Source organism: Macaca mulatta, chromosome 15 (assembly GCF_049350105.2).
Source record: "Macaca mulatta isolate MMU2019108-1 chromosome 15, T2T-MMU8v2.0, whole genome shotgun sequence".
Classification (NCBI taxonomy): domain Eukaryota; kingdom Metazoa; phylum Chordata; class Mammalia; order Primates; family Cercopithecidae; genus Macaca; species Macaca mulatta.
Genome location: NC_133420.1, coordinates 48374017 through 48396455, shown reverse-complemented (window position 1 = coordinate 48396455; position 22439 = coordinate 48374017). Strand labels below are relative to the sequence as shown.

The 22439-nt window shown below is 41.5% G+C and overlaps 1 protein-coding gene across 5 annotated transcripts in view; it reads left to right on the top strand.

The window, feature by feature from the left end:
* Positions 1–22439, top strand: part of PALM2AKAP2 (PALM2 and AKAP2 fusion) — a 525798-nt gene that overhangs the window by 361459 nt on the left and 141900 nt on the right. For all 5 annotated transcript variants that reach the window (XM_077965341.1, XM_077965340.1, XM_077965339.1 and 2 more), the window contains 1 exon segment: positions 9922–10007. In XM_077965341.1, coding sequence (XP_077821467.1) covers positions 9922–10007 — 86 coding nt within the window.

Below are 22439 nucleotides of genomic sequence, written 5' to 3'. Positions count from 1 at the left end.
AACAACATCATCTGGTATTTAACATAAGAAACGGAGGTCTGTTCCTAGGCTGGAACTTTGGAGTTTTAGTGAGGTATGACACTATATTGTACTTATTGGGAGATTTAAGGAGTTTTCAAGGGAAGTTTTGACTATGGGAACTTCTGCCTTTTCTCTTTAGAAGCTAATCCTTTACTAAGATGCTACTGTAGGGAACTGAAAGGAACTTTCCCTTTCACCCTGTGAAGGTTCACTGAAAGACCAACTCATGAAAGGCAGATTAATTGGAAAGATATATAAATTTATTTAACATGTGCATGGAAGCCTTCAGAAGGAATCCCCAAAGATATAGGGGAAATTGTCCATTTTTATACATAGGTTCAACAAAGTTTGGACAGCCATGTGGATCTAAAAAGGGTATGATCTAATGTTAATAGAGTGAGGAAACCCAGCAAGGCCTGTCTGTCTAGATTCTTCTTGAGCATGCATCCTCTGAGCATGCATTCCTTCCTTCCGAGTGTGAGGCAGGACCCCCTCTGGAATGGGGGTCTTATGACTTACAGTCAAATTAGGTAGGTCAGATAATTTCTTCATGGCCAGTTGTTACACAGAGAGCTGGTGGGAAATTTCAAGTTATACCTGTAGGTTTCATGGCTGGCTCTGGGGAGAAAGGGTTCTGGTTTCTATGACTCTGCCTTGGGGAACAGGAATTCTAGTTTCTATGGCTAGCCCTGGGGGAGAATGAGACTGAGAGGCAGGAGGACAGAAGAATGTCAGAGAAAAACTGTTGTTTCTGAGGTTTTCATTTTAGGATATGTTTTCTGAGTCGCAACACAACTAAACCATGCAACTGGGCACAGGGGAAACAGGGAGTGGCCCAAAAGAAGTAGAAAGTATGAGCCTTTTAAGACCAGCCTGGGCAACATGGTGAAACCTCATCTCTACAAAATTAATAATAGTACTAATAATTACATTTATTTAATAAAAAAAGAAAAAGAAAGTGTGGGCCATTATAACCTGGTTGAGGAGACAAAACTTAAATGGCAGGATTGATTTTGAGGCTAGAACACAGCAAATTTATGCAAAGGAGTCTCTATCATGGGACTTGGAGGTTGATGGGGAAAGTGAGTCTGAAAGGACTCCTTCTTCTCATGAGGCTGGGCTAGGCTATGCTGGTGTAATAAACAAACCCCAATCCTGTGGCTTCAAACAATAGCAGTTTAGTTCTCGTTCATACTACATGGCCAAGGTGGGTTGCTTGTGTCTCTGGGCTGCATTGCCCTTACACTGGGGCTCAGGCTGACAGAAATGCCACTATCTGGGATTGCCAGTTACTGTGGTAGAGGGGCAGGGTCATGTGACCAGTTCTGGCCAATGGGTGTGGACAGCAGAGACATCTATTACTTCTGGGCTGGAGCATTTAACTGCTGATGTAGGACACCTTGCTGCCCACACCCATTGGCCAGAACTGGTCACATGACTTCACCAACTCTAAGGAGGCCAGGAAGTGAAATCCTGTTACATGTCTGCAAGGAGAAAGAACTGGGAATATTTGCGTGAGCGGTATTAATGGCCACCAGTCACCCTGTTTGTCCAATGATCCATCTAAAATCTGTGTGGACAATGAGCAAGAACAAATTTCCACTCTCTTGCACATTCGGGTCCATTCACATGTCTTTCTTGCTTACTGTGTTTTCACCTGGTGGTGCCTGGTGATTCCAGGGAGTGTGGGTACAGTCAGTGTCCTTCCATGCAGTGCTACTCTCTCCCTCTGAGGCTCTGACCCTTTACTTTTACTTTTATTTAATTTTTAGTACTAACTAAGGTCAGAGCTAAGGAAGTCACCCAGTGATTTTTTCTGGAATGCCGTCCATTACTGCTTCACCAGGTCTCTTTAGCCGCCTGACACCTTCATTGCTTAGTGTCACATTGTCTCCCTGTGTTCAAAGATGCAAAGTTATTTTGTCTACAGATTACTCTACTCAAACCCTCGTGTCTTCCTGCTACCAGCCCAAATCCCTCTCCCTGCAGATCCTCATGTGTGTCCCTGGCTTCTCCAGCCGGGGCCTGAACTCAGCTCCTTTATTTTGGTGGCACACCCCTGTCTGCCCTCACATGTACTCTTCCCAACAGAAGTTAGTACAGAGAGGGCAGCCATGTAAGTCAACAGAGCACGCCCTGTGAATGGAGACACAGATGTTGGTGCTAGGGAATTGGAAGCCTGGGCTGATGGACTTATTCCTCTGACTATACAGCTAGGCGAGAAGGTGTGTAAAAAGCAATAAAAAAAATTTTATGGCAGTTGATTTCATTTATTCCTGAGAGGTCTTTATAAAACTGTCCCTGATGGACTATTTATAAACATTATATCAGCCACAAGTAGACAGATCTCAATTTCTCCTATCGCAGGGAAATGCATACTTATTCTCTTCTGGGTGAAAGATGCTATTTTTTCCCTCAAGGTTTGGTCTTGTATTTTAAAAATGGAATAAAAGCTGTAGTATGTTGCTAGGGATTATAGGAATAATATAAATCTAATTTCTCTTCTCAAAGACATTATAAAATAATTTCAGCAAAGGGAGAAGAGGAATGTAAGAGGAAAATGGTTGTTTGAAAGTACAGTATGTAGAAGTATAAAATATATATTTCCTTCTATATTTAGATAGAATATACAATTTATATATATTATACATACAATATGTATTATAATATATATTATATATAGAATATATAGTTAGTATAACAATATATATGGAATACTTAACAACAATATATATAAAACAACAATATATGGAAAACTTAAATTTATAAAACACTTAAATATATTTTAAAATACTGAAGTATATTTATAGAATATATAAATTCTATATTTCTCTCTATATATATTTCATATATCTCTATATAGAATATATAGATGTATATATGTATAGAATATGTATAATTTTATCTGTATAGAATGTATATGTGAATTTATGTATGGAGAGAATATATATAGGATTTATATATATTTTTATAATATGTATATACATTTTTCCCCAAGTTCTTAGGTCAGGTTCTTTATATAGTTTCTTCCCCTACAACCAGAGGAAACTATGTTTGTATAACTAATAATAGAAATGCATCAACCTAGAATATCTGTCTTTTACAATTGAACATCTAAGCTGTGCAAATGTTGGTACTATAGTTATAAACCATGGATCTTAGTCAAGGGGAACCTCTTCTCAGGAACTCAAACATGAAAGCAGATGTTAAAAGCCATTGCTAAAATTCTAGAGCTGAGAGGATTACAAATCAGCATTCTAAGCTATCCTCCTACCCACTGGTCCAATGCATTACATGTTGGTGGAATGGAAATCACCATTTTGGAAAAGGGAAGTGGCATTTTCAGATGCATAAACATCTTCCTATAAAGAAGTGTCTGCCATTTTCTATCTCCAAGTTCTCAAGATGACAGGGTCTCCTGCCCCTTGGTATCCAAATAAAATTGGCCTGTAGTCTACTGTGTGCAGTATGTGGGTTAAGTGCTTTCACCAAGATTCTTAGTGTTGAGTCCTTCTTAGACTCCACATTCTCAGGGAGCTCCCATGGGCACACAGCTGCTCTCTTCTTTCCATCCCCAAGTCCAAGTGTGGGACGACATTCAGCTTCCAACAGACAACTCTAGCACAAGATACTGGTGTAGAACAGATCTCCACTGTAGGTACGAGAGTGAGGGAAGAATTACATCATGACACAGCATAATAAATACTTTAAAATGAATTTGTAACCATTGCTGTTCTGAAAAGTCCTTTTTAGGCTGGGCATGGTGGCTCACGCCTGTAATCCCAACACTTTGGGAGGCTGAGGTGGTTGGATCACTGGCGTTCCGGAGTTCAAGACTGACCTGACCAACATGGCAAAACCCCATCTCTACTAAAAATACAAAAATTAGCCAGGCGTGGTGGCAGGTGCCCGCAATCCCAGCTACTTGGGAGGCTGAGACATGAGAATTGCTTATGCCTGAGAGATAGAGGTTGCACTGAGCTGAGATAGTGCCACTGCACTCCAGCCTGGGTGACAGAGTGAGCCTCTGTCTCAAAAAAAAGAAAGAAAGAAAAGGAAGGAAGGAAGGAAGGAAGGAAGGAAGAAAGAAAAGAAAAGAAAAGAAAAGAGAAAAGAAAAGAAAAAGTCTTTTTTATTACCCCCTGGGAATTTCATACTGCCAATTTTTGCCCTAACTTCTTTCAATTTCTTTCCCTCTTCTAACTGCACCTCTTCCTTCTTATCTTCCTCCTGTGATGTGGGACCCACATTTTCACACCCAAATGGTCCATAGAGTTGCTTTGTTCTCCAAAATACAGTTTTCTCCTTGGAAGGAATTTTACCTCTAGCTTTTATAATAACATTTCTGTTCTCACAAACTTATCATCAGGATTAATCACATTTTTAAATTAAGATGTTATTGCAAAAATATTTTAAATTAAAATGTTATTACTAAAAACTGCTAAACTAAAACATTTAGCAAAATTTGTAAGACAATAATATAAATTGCAATGACATGTTGGTGTTTTATTGGCTATTACTGCAATGACTGACAAAATAGCATTTTAAAACTAAAATGCTACATCTGTTTTCTCTCACTCTTGTTATGAAATGTTTTCTAATATGAAGTGTTTTCTTGATGGAAGACTAAAATATTGAGACAACATATATATTTATGTCTCACATCTCCTTCTTATGGCCATATAGCCTTTAATAAAGGTAGTGTTGCTTACAAAAGGAACGATTGTATAATGTAGAGAAAAAATACTTTCCAAACTGAAATAATACATAGAGATGAAAACCAACACTTGTAAATGAAACTTTTATATGCAGAATTATGTTTGCATAGTTAAGTGAAGGGGTGGCCTGCCCCTCCACACCTGTGGGCGTTTCTCGTTAGGTGGAACGAGAGACTTGAGAAAAGAAATGAGACACAAAGACAAAGTGTAGAGAAAGAAAAAGTTGGCCCAGGGGACCAGCGCTCAGCATACAGAGGACCCACGCCAGCACCGGTCTCTGAGTTCCCTCAGTATTTATTGATCATTATCTTTACTATCTTAGAAAAAGGAAAGTGGCAGGATAATAGGATCATCGTAGGGAGAAGGTCAGCAGTAAGACATATGAATAACGATCTCTGTGACATAAGTTTAAGGAAAAGTGCTGTGCCTTGATACGCATATGTAAACATCTCCATAAACCTTTTTAGTGCACAAAGAGCAGCATTGCACTAGCAAGTCCCACCTTTCGCCCTAAGGTGGTTTTCTCCCATCTTAGTAAATAGAACATACAATCGAGTTTTACACTGAGATGTTCCATTGCCCAGGGATGGGCAGGAGACAGATGCTTTTCTCTACCTCAACTGCCAAGAGGCCTTCTTTCCTCTTATATTAAGCTGAAACTGGATCCTTTCCTTACTCCTTATACGAAAATTAATTCAAGATGGATTAGAGACTTAAATGTTAGACCTAATACCATAAAAATCCTAGAAGAAAACCTAGGTAATACCATTCAGGACATAGGCATGGGCAAGGACTTCATGTCTAAAACACCAAAAGCAATGGCAACAAAAGCCAAAATTGACAAATGGGATCTAATTAAACTAAAGAGCTTCTGCACAACAAAAGAAACTACCATCAGAGTGAACAGGCAGCCTACAGAATGGGAGAAAATTTTTGCAATCTACTCATCTGACAAAGGGCTAATATCCAGAACCTACAAAGAACTCAAACAAATTTACAAGAAAAAAACAAACAACCCCATCAAAAAGTGGGCAAAGGATATGAATAGACATTTCTCAAAAGAAGACATTCATACAGCCAACAGACACATGAAAAAATGCTCATCATCACTGGCCATCAGAGAAATGCAAATCAAAACCACAATGAGACACCATCTCACACCAGTTAGAATGGCAATCATTAAAAAGTCAGGAAACAACAGGTACTGGAGAGGATGTGGAGAAATAGGAACACTTTTACACTGTTGGTGGGATTGTAAACTAGTTCAACCATTATGGAAAACAGTGTGGCGATTCCTCAAGGATCTAGAACTAGATGTACCATATGACCCAGCCATCCCATTACTGGGTATATACCCAAAGGATTATAAATCATGCTGCTATAAAGACACATGCACACGTATGTTTCTTGCGGCACTATTCACAATAGCAAAGACTTGGAATCAACCCAAATGTCCATCAGTGACAGAGTGGATTAAGAAAATGTGGCACATATACACCATGGAATACTATGCAGCCATAAAAAAGGATGAGTTTGTGTCCTTTGTAGGGACATGGATGCAGCTGGAAACCATCATTCTCAGCAAACTATCACAAGAACAGAAAACCAAACACCGCATGTTCTCACTCATAGGCGGGAACTGAACAATGAGATCACTTGGACTTGGGAAGGGGAACATCACACACCGGGGCCTATCATGGTGAGCGGGGAGCGGGGAGGGATTGCATTGGGAGTTATACCTGATGTAAATGATGAGTTGATGGGTGCTGACGAGTTGATGGGTGCTGACGAGTTGATGGGTGCAGCACACCAACATGGCACAAGTAGACATATGTAACAAACCTGCACATTATGCACATGTACCCTAGAACTTAAAGTATATAAAAAAAAATCCTCCTCAGCACAGATCCTTCACGGGTGTCAGGCTCAGGGACGATCAGGTCTTTCCCTTCCCACGAGGCTATAATTTCAGACTATCACATGGGGAGAAACCTTGGACAATACCTAGCTTTCCAAGGCAGAGGACCCTGTGACCTCTGTGTATGTGTCCCTGGGTACTTGAGATTAAGAGAATGGTGATGAATTTTCATGAGCTTACTGCCTTCAGGCACTTGTTTAACAAAGCGCACCCTGCACAGCCCAAAATCCTTTAAACCTTGAGTCGCCACAGCACATGTCTCTTGCAAGGACAAGGTTGGGGGTAGGGTCACAGATAAACAGCATCTCAAATACAGAACAAAATGGAGTCTCTTATGTCTACTTCTTTCTGTATAGACACAGTAACAGTCTGATCTCTCTTTCTTTTCCCCACAGTTAAAGGTAAAAATACTTGACCCATAATGATTTTCATTTATAATTTTGGTTATAGATTGTATCTATTAGCTATTGTTACAATAATACTGCTTGACAAACCATCCCAAGACTCATTGGCTTTCATTGTCATGCATATGCAGTTGGCTGGGGGTTGGTTGATCTAGACCTGGCTTGGTTTCCAGCTGCAGATTGGATCCAGATCTGCTCTCCAGGACTCTCATTCCCCTGCAGGCTGACTGAGGCTTGTCCTTCTCATGCTGTAGCAGAAGTGCAAGCCTCACCTCTCAAGCCCATTTCAAACCTTTGCTTGCATTATGCCCTCTAACATCCCTTTAGCCAAAGCAAACATCAGTGAGACAGGGAAGACCATTTCTCCCACAGCAGGAGAGGAGGAGAATGAATATTTGCTGAACAGTAACTCAGACTATTACATAAGTGAAATATCGTCTGATTGTCCATCATGCCCAACATCTGTGTCTCTCTGCCAGCCAAATCCAACAGGTATCAAAAGTGGCTTAAACCAGGAGGGGTTATTAGTCGGTTAAAAGCAAAGCATGTCAAGGAAATAACCTATTCATGTAAGAGAAAAGACTTTTCTTCTATAAACATGCATTTAAGATAAAGCTGACAATCTCCTTGCAGCAGTTTCTTGAGAAGAAAGTGTAGGTCAAGGCACAACATTCCTCTGACCCAATTCCTGCAACCTAGTCAGAGAGAACAACTATTTGCACCATGAAATGACTTATAACCCACAGGTCTTGAGTAATTCATTGTGCGTATATCCTATGAAATGAGGCTCTTAAGGACCCGGAATGTAAAATTAAAAAAGCAACCAGTGCTAATACATTAACATTTAATTAATTTCATTTTAGTTTATTTAAAGCATCATGTAATTTCAAGCAATTGTTATTCATTCATCACCTGTTGTTCAGTTGATTCTTACTAGAAATGCTGGAGTATAGCAATGTTACACATCTCTGGGTTCTTGATTTAGCACAGAGGCTGGTAGAGTACATGGGACAAACTAGCTCACTATCTGTTTTTGTAAATAAAGTTTTATTGGAACACACCCATGCCCATTTATTTCTATGTTGTCTGTAGCTGCTTTCACTCTACAAGGGCAGATTGAGAAGTTGCAACAGAAATGCTATGAACTCAAACCTAAAATATTTACTATGTGGCAAACAGAAGAAAAATGGCCAATCCTGATTGAACACAATGCTAGACAGTTGAAATTTTGGAATTTAGGTTATTCACACAGTTCTGGGATGAATATTTTCCTTGAGTTATCCTTAGATAACTCTCCAAATACTTAGAGAAAAGTATTTTTTAGGAAAATCCATAATGTAAACAAATATTACACAGATAATTTTAACCTCCTTAAGAAAATAATCTTTTTAATACGTTAGGTTATGAGCACTTATTTCCATACAGTTATTATACTAATCATAAAATTTGTATTTGCTTGTTAAAGGAGATCCTGAAAAACTCTATTAAATATTGCTTTATTAACCTTTAAGATTATTTTCCTTGCAATAAACCTATGTTTTTTAAAAATATATACTTGCCAGTTGGGCGCAGTGGCTCACTCCTGTAATCCTAGCACTTTGGGAGGCTGAGGTGGGCACATCACCTGAGGTCAGGAGTTCGAGACGAGCCTGGACAACATGGTGAAACCATCTCTACTAAAAATACAAAAACTAGCTGGGTGTGGTGGCACACACCTGTAATCCAAGCTACTTGGGAGGCTGAGGCCGGAGAATCACTTGAACCTAGGAGGTGGAGGTTGCAGTGAGCCAAGATTGTGCTACTATACTCCAGCCTGGGCAACAGAGCAAGACTTTGTCTCAAAAAAAAAAATATATATATATATATATAGCCATTTCTTCAAACTTTTCACCAATGTAGATCATTTTAACTCTATTCCACATACATAATTGCATCTGAATTAGTACAATTTTCCTATATTGTGTTTAAAAATATTTGAAAACATCACACTGGCCCCTGATCTTTTCTTTGATATTAGAAAAAACAAAATCTTGTGTCTTGCCAGGTGTCCACTCTTGGAGACAATTTGGTAGCTTTAGAAGAAAGAAACATTAGCATTTCTAAAGACTTGGAGTTATTTCCAGTAGATATGTGGAATTGAGAACACAGACAAATCTGGAGTCATATCTGTTCGGTATTGAATTAGATGTGTGTATTTCTGTGTTCTGGGATTCGCTTTAAAGCCCCAAATGAGACCTCAATATGAGGCCTGAACTGGAGAAAAAGAAGAGTTCATTCATGGCTGGATGTGGTGGATCACGCCTGTAATCCCAACACTGGGAGGCCAAGGCGGGCAGATCACCTGAGGTCAGGAGTTCGAGACCAGCCTGGGCAGCATGGTGAAACCCCATCTCTACTAAAAATAAAAAAATTAGCCAGGTATGGTGGCGGGCGCCTGTAATCCCATAATCCCAGCTACTTGAGAGGCTGAGGCAGGAGAATTGCTTGAACTCGGGAGGCAGAGGTTGCAGTGAGCCAAGATCATGCCATTGCACCCCAGCCTAGGCAACAAGAGTGTAACTTGGTCTCAAAAAAAAAAAAAAAACAAGACGAAGAAGACGAAGAGTTCATCCCAGCTTTTCTCCACCCTGGGCTAGGAATAGCTCTCTATAAGATATAGGACTTAGACTATGGATTCTAAGTTGGAGATTAGGTAAAAACAAAAGAAGTGCTACAGGACTACACTTCTGAAAGGAAGTTTTCCTGGTCCAGTAACTGCAAGATACTTCAAATGAATATTGTCCTTGAGTTATCCTTAGATAACTATCCAAATACTTAGAGAAAAGTATTCACTTTTTTTTTTTTTTTTTTTTTTTTTCAGGAGTCATTTGGGAGAACGTGCTGCTAAAGGGAGGTGAGTCAGCCTTGAATGCCAAAGAAACATCCGGCCCAGACATGACTATCAAGGTAAGGGATTCTCTTCAGGTTGATTCTCAAAGTGTATCTCTAGAGTAAAGGCAGCCTATGGCAGGTTTTTCTGGGGGCAAAATGAACACTACCAATCCACCTTCCTGGAGTTCTCTTTCTACTCACTGAGGTCTTAGGGAGGCAACATAAGATTTTCTGAAATTTGGGATCTGGTCTACAGCCATACCACCCTGAACACATCGATCTCGTCTGAAACTTGAGATCTGGATTAGGAAACTGCTTGAAAACCAGAATCTAAGATGTGATTTCCAATGGGCCTGTCGTAGGGTCTTCAGTGAATATCTACATGTAAGCTATTTGTAAATGGTAACCCCCATGGGCACAGTGGAGCAAATCTGAAAATTCTGAGCTGAGAATTCAGCCCCACTGTGCATTGTGAGGAAAGGTCAGAGAGGCATAAAGTAGCTTTGATCTTGGCTCAAGATTTCCACTGATGTCAGTGGGAAGGCAGCACATGGCCCACTCCAGCTGAAACGCTAATGGCCAAAGGTTTACAAAATGAGTCATCTGGAAATCCCCTTAACTATCACTGTTCAAATTAAATGCATCAATTTGTAATCATTGGCCTGATTAAGGAATCTGTAGCAAAAGTTATCAGAGGCTCAACCACTTCCCCTCTGTTATGGGATTAGACACAAAGGAATGGTCTTCCTCTCTTAGAACTCTGTTTACGTATTAGCAAAGGATGAAGGTGGGAGGGCTTTCTAACATTCTTGCTTGAATGATTATAATTTGAATATATGCAAATTGTGAATTTTTCTTTGAAAAATAAGAAGTAATGTCTTATTTTATATAGAGCTGTAACTGGAGATATTTCTCTCCTGGATCTATTAGTAGAAGTTGTACAAAAGAATATACAGCATGGATTTAACTGTTTTCTTTCATAATGTGAAGGTTAAACTGTGTTGTCTATGTTACAAATGGCAGAGAGAGCAAGCAAATGTTACCATAGTAAAGCTAAATGAAAGATAGAATAGTAGCCTGATTAGTCAAAAAGTCAACTAATCTAAGTGGTAACTATCCAGTGCTGAAAGAACTATAACTACGTTTAGCAGAATTTGTAAGACAATAATATAAATTGCAATGACATGTTGGTGTTATATTGGCTATTATTGCAATGATTGACAAGTTTGAGTCTATGACCACATCAGACAAAGGAGAATGGGTGCCAATAGTAAAACCTGATGGATTTAGATTTGTTACCTCAAAATCTGTTATCATCTTGAGTATTAGTTTTTGAGATGAGTTGCTAGTGGGAGAGGAGACAGTAAGTTGCCAGTGTAGCTGCAGATGTGGTATAGACAGACATTCAAGTAGTCAGAAAGACTGGAGTTTGTTTTTATAAAGCAAATGGCAATTCTTTTTTTTTTTTTTTTTCAGACGGAGTCTCACTCTGTCGCCAGGCTGGAGTGCAGTGGCGCGATCTCAGCTCACTGCAACCTCTACCTCCTGGGTTCAAACAATTCTGCTGTCTCAGCCTCCTGAGTAGCTGGGACTACAGGCACCTACCACCATGCCTGGCTAGTTTTTGTATTTTTAGTGTAGACAGGGTTTCACAATGTTGGCCAGGATGGTCTCCATCTCTTGACCTCATGATCCGCTCACCTTGGCCTCCCAAAGTGCTGGGATTACAGGCGTGAGCCACCATGCTGGACCACAAATGGCATATTCTAATAGAAGCAAGTCTTGTGCAAATCCAATTTGATATGATTGCTACTTAACCAGGCTACTCATCCGTGGTACCAGGATCTTGACTGAAGTTGTATTTGGGTCCCTCTAACTTAGACATCATTCTCAATCTCCCTTTCTTTTTCTTTTAATGAATACCTGAAAATTTCTCATAAGAACAGAAGATTTATTTTACCCCTGCCCTACCCCAGGAAGATTTTTCATCCATAAGAACTGAACTCATTCTGAGGAATAAATACCATACACTTTAAATAGTTGAGCAAAATAGAAATTTATTTATTTATTCATTTTGAGGCAGAGTCTTGCTCTGTCACCCAGGCTGGAGTGCAGTGGCATGATCGTGGCTCACTACAACCTTTACCTCCCAGGTTCAAGGGGTTCTCCCACTTCAGCCTCCCAAGTAGCTAGAATTACAGGCATGTGCCCCCATGCCTGGCAAATTTTCATATTTTTAGTAGAGATGAGGTTTCACCATGTTGACTAGTCTGGCCTCAAACTCCTGGCCTTAGGTTATCTGCCCACCTCGGCCTCCCAAAGTGCTGAGATTATAGGTGTGAGCCTCCACACCCAGCCAGCAAAATAGAAACATATTTAAATACATCAATAAACCCCTACAAATATTCTGTTGTTCCTCTCTTAATGCCAGTTCCTTCTCACTAAGGAATTTGTGAATTTTCTAGGTGGATATAACTACAGAAAATGCTTCTGTTTCTATTTTCTCCTTTAGGATTCCCAATTATGGAGCAGTCGTTCATTGACTTTTTTCCTTTGGGTATCATGTTGTTTCCCACCCTACATTGCCTTACATAACCATCATGTCTTTGTTTTTTGTTTGGTTTTTGGTTTTTTTGAGACGGAGTCTCACTCTGTCACCCAAGCTGGAGTGCAGTGGCGCGATCTCGGCTCACTGCAAGCTCCGCCTCCTGGGTTCACACTATTCTCCTGCCTCAGCCTTCTGAGTAGCTGGGACGACAGGCGCCCGCCACCACGCCCGGCTAATTTTTCTGTATTTTTAGTAGAGACGGGGTTTCACCATGTTAGCCAGGATGGTCTCAATCTCCTGACCTCGTGATCTGCCTGCCTCGGCCTCCCAAAGTGCTGGGATTACAGGCTGAGCCACCGCACCCGGCCACCATCATGTCTTTGTATCCAAATGAAAGTATTTTTTCTGCTCCACTCCACTAATCAGAGAAATGCAAATTAAAACCATGATGAGATACCATCTCGCGGCTCGGCGTGGTGGCTCACACCTGTAATCCTAGCACTTTGGGAGGTCAAGGCAGGAGTCACCTACTCCCACCTACTCGGGAGGCTGAGGCAGGAGAATCACTTGAACCCGGGAGGCAGAGATTGCAGTGAACCGAGATTGTGCCACTGCACTCCAGCCTGGCAAAAGAGCAAGACTCAAAAAAAAAAAAAAAAAAAAAAAAAAAGATAACATCTCATACCAGTCAGAATGGCCATTATTAAAAAGGCAAAAAGTAATCCTGGCTAACCCGGTGAAACCCCATCTCTACTAAAAAAAAATACAAAAAACTAGCCAGGCGAGGTGGCAGGCGCCTGTAGTCCCAGCTACTCGGGAGGCTGAGGCAGGAGAATGGCGTAAACCCGGGGGGCGGAGATTGCAGTGAGCTGAGATCCGGCCACTGCACTCCAGCCTGGGCGACAGAGCAAGACTCCGTCTCAAAAAAAAAAAAAAAAAAAAAAAAAAAAGGCAAAAAGTAACAGATGTTGGTGAGGATGCAGAGAAAAAGAAACAGTTATACACTGTTGGTGGCAATGTAAATTAGTTCAACCCCTATGGACAACAGTATGGAGATTTCTCAAAGAACAAAACTACTGTTTGACCCAGCAATGGATATCTACCCAAAGGAAAATAAATCATCTTATCAAAAAGACACCCACACTCATATGTTTTCTGTAGCACTATTCACAATTGGAAAATCATGAAATTAACCTAAGTGTTCATCAGCGGTAGATTGAATAAAGTAAATGTGGCATATATACACCATGGAATACTACATAGCCATATAAATAATGAAATCATGTCCTTTGTAGCAACATGGATGCAGAGGAAGGGCATTATCCTACATGAATTAATGCAGAAACAGAAAATCAAATACTGCATGTTCTCCCTATAAGTGGGAACTGCTACACATGGGCATAAAGATGGAAACAGTAGAGACTGGGGACTCTAAAAGAAGGGGCAAGAGAGAAAGGTGAAAGGGTTGAAAAACTACCTATTGGATACTATGTTCACTATTTGGGTGATGGGTTCAGTAGAAGTCCAAATCCCAGCATTGTGTAATATACCCTGTATCAAGCGTGTACATGAACCCCCTGAATCTATAATAAAAAAATTTAAATTAAATAAAAAGAAATTTTTTCTCTCTGTATGTAACTGCCTGAAGCTCATTAAGCACAGACTCCACCTCTTATATTTAGCTACAGCTATTCCTACTTCTAATAGCTACTTTATCCTCACAATATCAGCTATTCCTGCCTTTTGCCCGAGAAAACAAAATATTCTGTTAAAACAATAAAACCTGATACATTGACACTTTTCAAGGGAAATATCAGCAGAAATTACAAAGATAGTTGGGTTTTTTTACATATTGCTCTTATTGTGATATAAGTATCTATCTTAGTATTTAGAAATTTTCTTTCTGAAAAAGGAATACAATGTTTTGAAAGTGCTTGCTTCCCCTTTGCCTTCCATTTCCCTTGCCATGATTGTAAGTTTCCCGAGGCCTCCCAGTCATGCTTCCTGTTAAGCCTGTGGAACTGTGAGTCACTTAAACCTCTCTTCTGGCCTAGCATGATGGCTTATGCCTGTAATCCTAGCACTGTGGGAGGCTGAGGTGAGTGGATCACCTGAGGTCAGGAGTTCAAGACCAGCCTGGCCAACATGGCAACACCCCGTCTCGACTAAAAATACAAATATTACCTAGGCGTGGTGATGCATGCCTGTAATCCCAGCTACTCGGGAGGCTGAGGAAGGAGAATTGCTTGAACCCACGAGGTGGAGGCTGCAGTGAGCTGAGATCACGCCACTGCACTCCAGCCTGCATGACCAGAGCGAGACTCCATCTCAAAACAAAAAACAAAAACAAAAACAAAAAAACCTCTCTTCTTCATAAATTACCCAGTTTCACGTAACTCTTTACAGCTGTATGAAAATGGACTAATACACCTGTGAATGTGACTTATTTGGAAAAAAAGTCTTTGCAGATATAATTAACAATCTTGGCTGGGCACGGTGGCTCACGCCTATAATCTGAGCACTGGGAGGCTGAGGTGGGCAGATCAATTGAGGCCTGGAGTTCAAGACCAGCCTGGCCAACATGGTGAAACACTTTGTCTACTAAAAATACAAAAATATTAGCCAGGCATGGTGGCACACGCCTGTAATCCCAGCTACTCCAGAGGCTGAGGCATGGAATCATTTGAATCCAGGAGGCGGATATTGCAGTGAGCTGAGATCATGCCACTGCACTCCAGCCTGGGTGACAAAGTGAGACTCTGTCTCAGAAAATAATACTAATAATCTTGAGATGAGATCATCCTGGATTTACCAGATGGGCCCTAAATCCAATGACATATGTCCTTGTAAGAGACAAAAGAGGGTACTCATATACACAGAGAAGGCCATGTAAGGAGACAGAGGCAGAGGTTGAAGTTATGCAGCCCAAGTCAAGAAACACGTGGATCCACCAGTAGCTAGAAGAGGCAAGGAAGGAGTCTTCTCTAGAGCCTTTGGAGGGAGAGGAGAGCAACCCTCCTGACACCTTGAATTGGAACTTTTGGCCTCCAGAATTGTGAGAAAATAAATTTCTGTTGTTTTAAGCCACCAAGTGTGTGTGTGGTAGTTTGTTATGGCAACCCTGGGAAATGAATGCACGCAGATTCTGCCAAGAATCACACCTACGCTGCTTGAGTGCTAATGCCATAGAGGCTAATAAACCAATATTACACAGATCCATCATAATTTTCTTATTTTACTCTACTTACCCTTTACAAATTGTTTTTACCTATTCTTGTTTTAGGAAAACCACTAACTTTTTTCAGCCTGTGTTTATCATCCTTCACTAGAAGAAAAGGGTAGCTGTATCTCAGAATGGCTTCTATTTGATACCCTATTCTGTTTTGTTGCTTGTCCAGAGATTGAATTAAAAAAAGAAAGAAAGAAAACAGACATGGATCAGTATTTCTTAAAATGCCTGACCCTGAGAATCACCTGCAGCAATGTAGAAAACAACAATAACACAGCTTGCCAGATTTCTTTCAGAATTTAGATTCAGAAGACTTGGACTTGAGAATTAGCATTTTTAATAAGTGCTCCAAGCGACTTTCATGATTAGTTTCAGAAAATGTTGTCTTAGCACATCACTCATGCAGTATGGGGGTGGCCATGTGAGCCCTACCATTGCTCTTGGCTCTCCAGTTGTCCAACCAATCTGAGGCAGGATTTGGATACTTTCCTATTCAATGCCCTTTGATTACTTCCCATTTCAACACTGAATAAGGCTCAGGCTTCCTCTGGATTCCAGACTTCCTTACTCTTAACTTCAATTTCATTTCTAGCGTTGTCTTTCACTGTGTCTCTCTCTGTACGCATTCTTACCCTCTTTATCCAGTCTACCTGTAGCCTGGATACTGTAGCTTTCTTTTTAAAAGGCCAAGCTGAGCTGGGCGTGGTGGTGGGAAGATTGCTTGAGCCCAGGATTTCAAGCCTAGCCTGGGAAACATACTGAGACTCCATCTCTAAAAAAATAAATGAAAAGATCAAGCTGAGAATGTCCCTCTGCTAAAGCCCTGCTGGCCTTCCCATGGCTCCTGGAACAAAGACCAACTCTTGCAGGCACTGTGTTTTTTAAAAGCCCCTGGCTTTCGTTCACTTCTCCTTTGATCTTCCTGCTCTCCATCTCTCTTTATATTCACATCTTTGGCTCAAATATTCCTTCCTCCAGTGGCACTTTCTTTTCTTTTTGTGTTTCTTTTCTTTTTCTTTTTTTTTTTTTTTGAGACAGAGTTTCGCTCTTGTCACCCAGGCTGGATTGCAATGGCACCATCTCGGCTCACCACAACCTCCGCCTCCTGGATTCAATCAATTCTCTTGCCTCAGCCTCCTGAGTAGATGGCATTAACAGGCATGTGCCACCACAACTGGCTAATTTTTTTTTTTTTGAGAGGGAGTTTCACTCTGTCGGCACGATCTCGGCTCACTGTAAGCTCCGCCTCCCAGGTTCATGCCATTCTCCTGCCTCAGCCTCCCGAGTAGCTGGGACTACAGGTGCCCGCCACCTCGCCTGGCTAATTTTTTTTTGTTTATTGTTTATTGTTTTTTCTTTAAGACGGAGTCTCGCTCTGTTGCCCAGGCTGGAGTACAGTGGCCGGATCTCAGCTCACTGCAAGCTCCGCCTCCCGGGTTCACGCCATTCTCCTGCCTCAGCCTCTCGAGTAGCTGGGACTACAGGTGCCCGCCACCACCCCCGGCTAATTTTTTGTATTTTTTAGTAGAGACGGGGTTTCACTGTGTTAGCCAGGTTGGTCTCCATCTCCTGACTTTGTGATCCGCCCACCTCGGCCTCCCAGAGTGCTGGGATGATAGGCGTGAGCCACCGCGCCCGGCCTCCAATGGCACTTTCTAACAGGCATTGCTTGTTTCACATTCTCATGGGACCTAATAGCTCTCCTTCATAGCCAGTCACATCGATAACCAGAGGGCAGGTGTGGTGGCTCACACCTGTAATCCCAGCACTTTGGGAGGCCAAGGTGGATGGATTGCTTGAGACCAGGAGTTTGAGACCAGCCTGAGCAACGTGACAAAACCCAGTCTCTACCAAATACAAAAAAATTAGCGGAGTGTGGTGGCATATGCCTGTAGTGCTGGCTACTTGGGAGGCAAGAGTTGGGAAGATCGCTTGAGCCCAGGGAGACTGAGGCTGCAGTGACCTGTGATAAAATAAAAATAAAAATAACCATAATTTTCATTGTATAATATCCAGTTGCCCTTGCTACAATATCATTTCCCTCAGGGCCATTTTACTGTTTCATTTTTCACTTGTTAGAGGCTCTAAATTGTAGTTCTTTTTTTAAGAAAACACAACTTTATTAAGGATAAAATTTGCATGCCATATGGTTCCCCCCAGTAAGTGTACAGTTCAATAATGTTTCATATATTTACTCACCATCACACAATCCAGTTTTAGAACACACACAGTTTTAAATAATTTCCATCACTCCAATAAGATCCCTCATGCCCTCTTATAGTTAATCTCCATTCTATCCCACACCCAAACAACCACTCATTCCTTTCTGTTTCTATAAATTTGCCTGTTCTGGACATTTCATATAAATGGAGTCATACAACATGCAGTGTTTTGTGTCTGATTTAGGATGATGATTTTTTTTTTTTTTGAGGTTTATCCATGTTGTAACCTCAATCACTATCCTTTTCATTCTTTTTAATGCTGAATAATATTTCATTTAATCGATAAGCCAGGCTGGGCATGGTGGTTTACGCCTGTGATCCCAGCACTTTGGGAGGCCAAAATGGGTAGATTGCTTGAGCCCAGGAGTTGGAGACCAGCCTGCACAACATGGTGAAACTATGTATCTACAAAAAATACAAAACTTAGCTGAGCGTGGTGGCATGCATCTGCAGTCCCAGCTACATGGCAGGCTGAGGCAGGAGGCTCACCTGAGTCTAGGAGGTGGAGGCTGCAGTGAGCTGTGATTGTGTCACTGCACTCTATCCTGGGTGATAACAGAGTAAGACCCTGTCTTAGAAAAAAAACAAAAACAAAAAACAAAACAAAACAAAAACCACATATGCCAGTGTTTTGGTTTTTTTGTTTTTTGGGGTTTTTTGTTCGTTTGTTTTTTGTTGTTGTTGTTCATTCACAAGTTGATGGATTTTGAGGTTGTTTCTACTTTGTGGCAGTAAGTTTCTACTTTGTTGCTATGAGTAGTGGCAGTAAGTTTCTACTTTGTTGCTATGAGTAGTCAGTGCTATGAAAGAAAAGTCACATGTATCAGGAGATCGAGACCACGGTGAAACCCCGTTTCTACTAAAAATACAAAAAATTAGCCGGGCGCGGTGGCAGGCGCCTGTAGTCCCAGCTACTCAGGAGGCTGAGGCAGGAGAATGGCGTGAACCCGGGAGGCGGAGCTTGCAGTGAGCCGAGATTGCGCCACTGCACTCCAGCCTGGGCGACAGAGCGAGACTCTGTCTCAAAAAAAAAAAAAAAAAAAAAAAAAGAAAAGTCACATGTAAGCCTTTGTGTGGATGTAGGTCTTCCTTTGTCTTGGGATTGTACCTAGGAGTGGAATTGCTGGGTCATATGGTAAATCTGTGTTTAACTTTTTAAAAAGCTGTCAGACTCCTTTCCAAAGCATCTATACCACTTTACACCTCACCTGCAATGAATGAGGCTTCCAAGTTTTCTACATCCTAGCCAACACTTGCTACTGTCCATCTTTTGATTATAACCATCCTAGTGGGTGTGGAGTAGCATGTCATTGTGGTTTTGGTTTGCATTTTCCTGATGGCTAATGACACTGAGTTCTTTTCATGTGCTTATTGGCTATTTGTATGCAGTTAATTTTTAATGACTTGATTTCCTTTTTTGCTATAGTTTGTTCAATTATTAAATTGAAGCACTCTCTCACTGCAGATGACACTGCAGAAAACACCCAGTCAGTGTTTTCTGAGCGAGGGACCCTCTTCTTGACTGTGGCAGGAGGGTGCACTCAACACTCAACTTCCCCTTTAAGATCACTGCCCTCTCCATCACTACCTCCCTCTGCAGGGGTCGCATCAGTCTCTCTCCTTTCTTTCCTCTCCCTTCCCTCCTTCCTTCCTTCCTTCCTTCCTTCCTTCCTTCCTTCCTTCCTTCCTTCCTTCCTTCCTCCCTCCCTCCCTCCCTCCCTCCCTCCCTTCCTCCCTCCCTCCCTCTCTCTCTTTCTTTCCTTCTGACAGGGTCTCACTATGTCACCCAGGCTGGAGCACAGTGTGATCATGGCTCACTGCAGCCTCAACCTGCTGGGCCCAAGCAATCCTCCTACCTCAGCCTCCTGTGTAGCTGGGACTATAGGCATGCAGCACCACACTTGGCTACATTTTTATTTTTTATTTTTTGGGTTTTTTTGTTTTTTGTTTTTTGAGACAGAGTCTTGCTCTGTAGCCCGGGCTGGAGTGCAGTGGCCAGATCTCAGCTCACTGCAAGCTCCGCCTCCCGGGTTTACGCCATTCTCCTGCCTCAGCCTCCGGAGTAGCTGGGACTACAGGCACCCGCCACCTCGCCCGGCTAGTTTTTTGTATTTTTAGTAGAGACGGGGTTTTACCGTGTTAGCCAGGATGGTCTCGATCTCCTGACCTCGTGATCCGCCCGTCTCGGCCTCCCAAAGTGCTGGGATTACAGGCCTGAGCCACCGCGCCCGGCCCATTTTTATTTTTTGTACAGAAGGGGGACTCCCTATGTTGCCCAGGCCAATCTTGAACTCCTGGGCTCAAGCGATCCTCCTTCCTCAGCCTCCCAAGGTGCTGAGATTACAGTGTGAGCCACCACGCCCAGCCATTCTCTCTCTCTTTTCTATTTTCCCTTCACATCTTAGCCTTTTTTCTTTTAACCTAATCAATGCTAATTTTTTTTATTGTGGTAAAATATATATAACATAACATTTACATTTTAAGCACTTTTAAAGGGTACCCGTCTGTGGCGTTAGGTACATTCAAAGTGTTCTGCAACCATCATCATCATCATCCATCCTTCTCCAGAAGTTTTTCAACATCTTCTTCAACTAAAATTCTCTACCCATTAAATACCAGCCCCCCATTCTCACCTACTCCAGCTCCTGTCAACCACCTAAATGTTACATTTTACACCTAAAATGTATTACTATTTAATTTCCTTCTCAAAGGGATTTTTAATACATTATGTTAATAGTAAAAAGCCAGTAAGGCCGGTCATGGTGGCTCACTACTGTAATCACAGCACTTTGAGAGGCCAAGGCAGGTGGATCACTTGAGGTCAGGAATTCAAGACCAGGCTTGGTAACATGGTGAAACCCTGTCTCTACCAAAAATACAAAAATTAGCTGGGTGTGGTGGCACCCACCTGTAATCTCAGCCACTCTGGAGGCTGAGGCATGAGAATCGCTTGACCCCAGGAGGTAGAGGTTGCAGTGAGCTGAGATCGCACCACTGCACTCCAGCTTGGGCAATAGAGTGAGACGCACTCTCAAAAACAAAAACAAAAACAAAAACAGAAAAGCCAGTAAGATGGCTACTCCTCAGAAATAAAGTCGGAAGCTGCTACAAGCTAGATTTTAAAAGAAATTGCTGGTTACAGAAGTTCCTTTCTTCTGTGGCGTGAACTCCCCAGGGCCCTCGTACTGGAAATGTCTTGGCCTTATCCAGCTGATGCCTTGCTGCAAGTCTCAAGTCACACCTGCCTGGCTCTGCATCATTTTCTTGAATTTTGTTTATCCAATGACTAGATAAAATGACATCAAATAATCCATGTTAAAGAAATATCTCTAGGATAAAAATTTTGTGATTTGGGCCAGGCGCTGTGGCTCATGCCTGTAATCCCAGCACTTTGGGAGGCTGAGGCGGGTTTATCACCTGAGGTCAGGAGTTCAAGACCAGCCTGACCAACATGGAGAAACCTTGTCTCTACTAAAAATACAAAATTAGCCGGGCGTGGTGGAACATATCTGTAATCCCAGCTAATAGGGAGGCTGAGGCAGGAGAATCGCTTGAACCTGGGAGGCGGAGGTTGCTGTGAGCCGAGATGGTGCCATTGCACTCCAGCCTGGGCAACAAGAGCGAAACTCCGTCTCAAAAAAAAAAAAAAAAAAAATTGTGATTTGGCTGTCATTTTCATCAAATACATTAACTAAATCCTAAATGCTCTCATTACCTTGCCCTCTTGTCCACATATAGTAAGACTAAAAACTAAGTGTTTGCAAAAAGGATTACAAAAAATTTTAGCACAGCAGAATTTTCTTCAGAATGAAGTCCGATATTCTTATTTACATATGCAATGTTTCTCATTTACGCTTGAACAAGAAACAAGGTTGGTACCGCTTAGGCAAGCTAGAGATTCTGGCTGTAAAACCATTTGAAAAGGGTACAATTTCTATTCAAGGACATGGGAAAGCCACATTTTAGAAAGGATGTTGCTTCCCTACACTTAAAACTTGTTGGAAGACAGATTATCCTCCTAGAAGGGCAGATGTTCTCTATTACAAAAGAGGAAAAGCATTTAGACTCTTCCGGTGGTGAATAGAGGCCACAGGTTACAGCTTTCTTTGGCCTTTGCTTTAAAACAAAACATTCTGCTGAAGGCCTTTTGTTGCCAGTGGTGTCCAGCCAGTTGCCCTTTGTATTTGGTGATGACGACATTGAAAGGATTGTTTTGTGCAGGGACTCTGGACAAAAAAGAGACATTTGGGACAGAAAACCTTTCTACATTGTGTACATACATAAAGATCGCTCTAAATTTGGTTCCTTGCCAAAGGAAATATTTTTGAAGTTTTTTTTTTTTTTTTTTTTAAATCCTTGAAAATTTTCAGGGTAGTGGACCTCAGAGGCGGTTTGGCAGTGGTGGGCAGGAGGCATATCAATACTACATGGGTCAGTTTTTATAATACTTGCGTTTGAGAATCCTTGCCTTGAATTTTCTTGAAAATGAATATGAAGAGCTCTGTTGT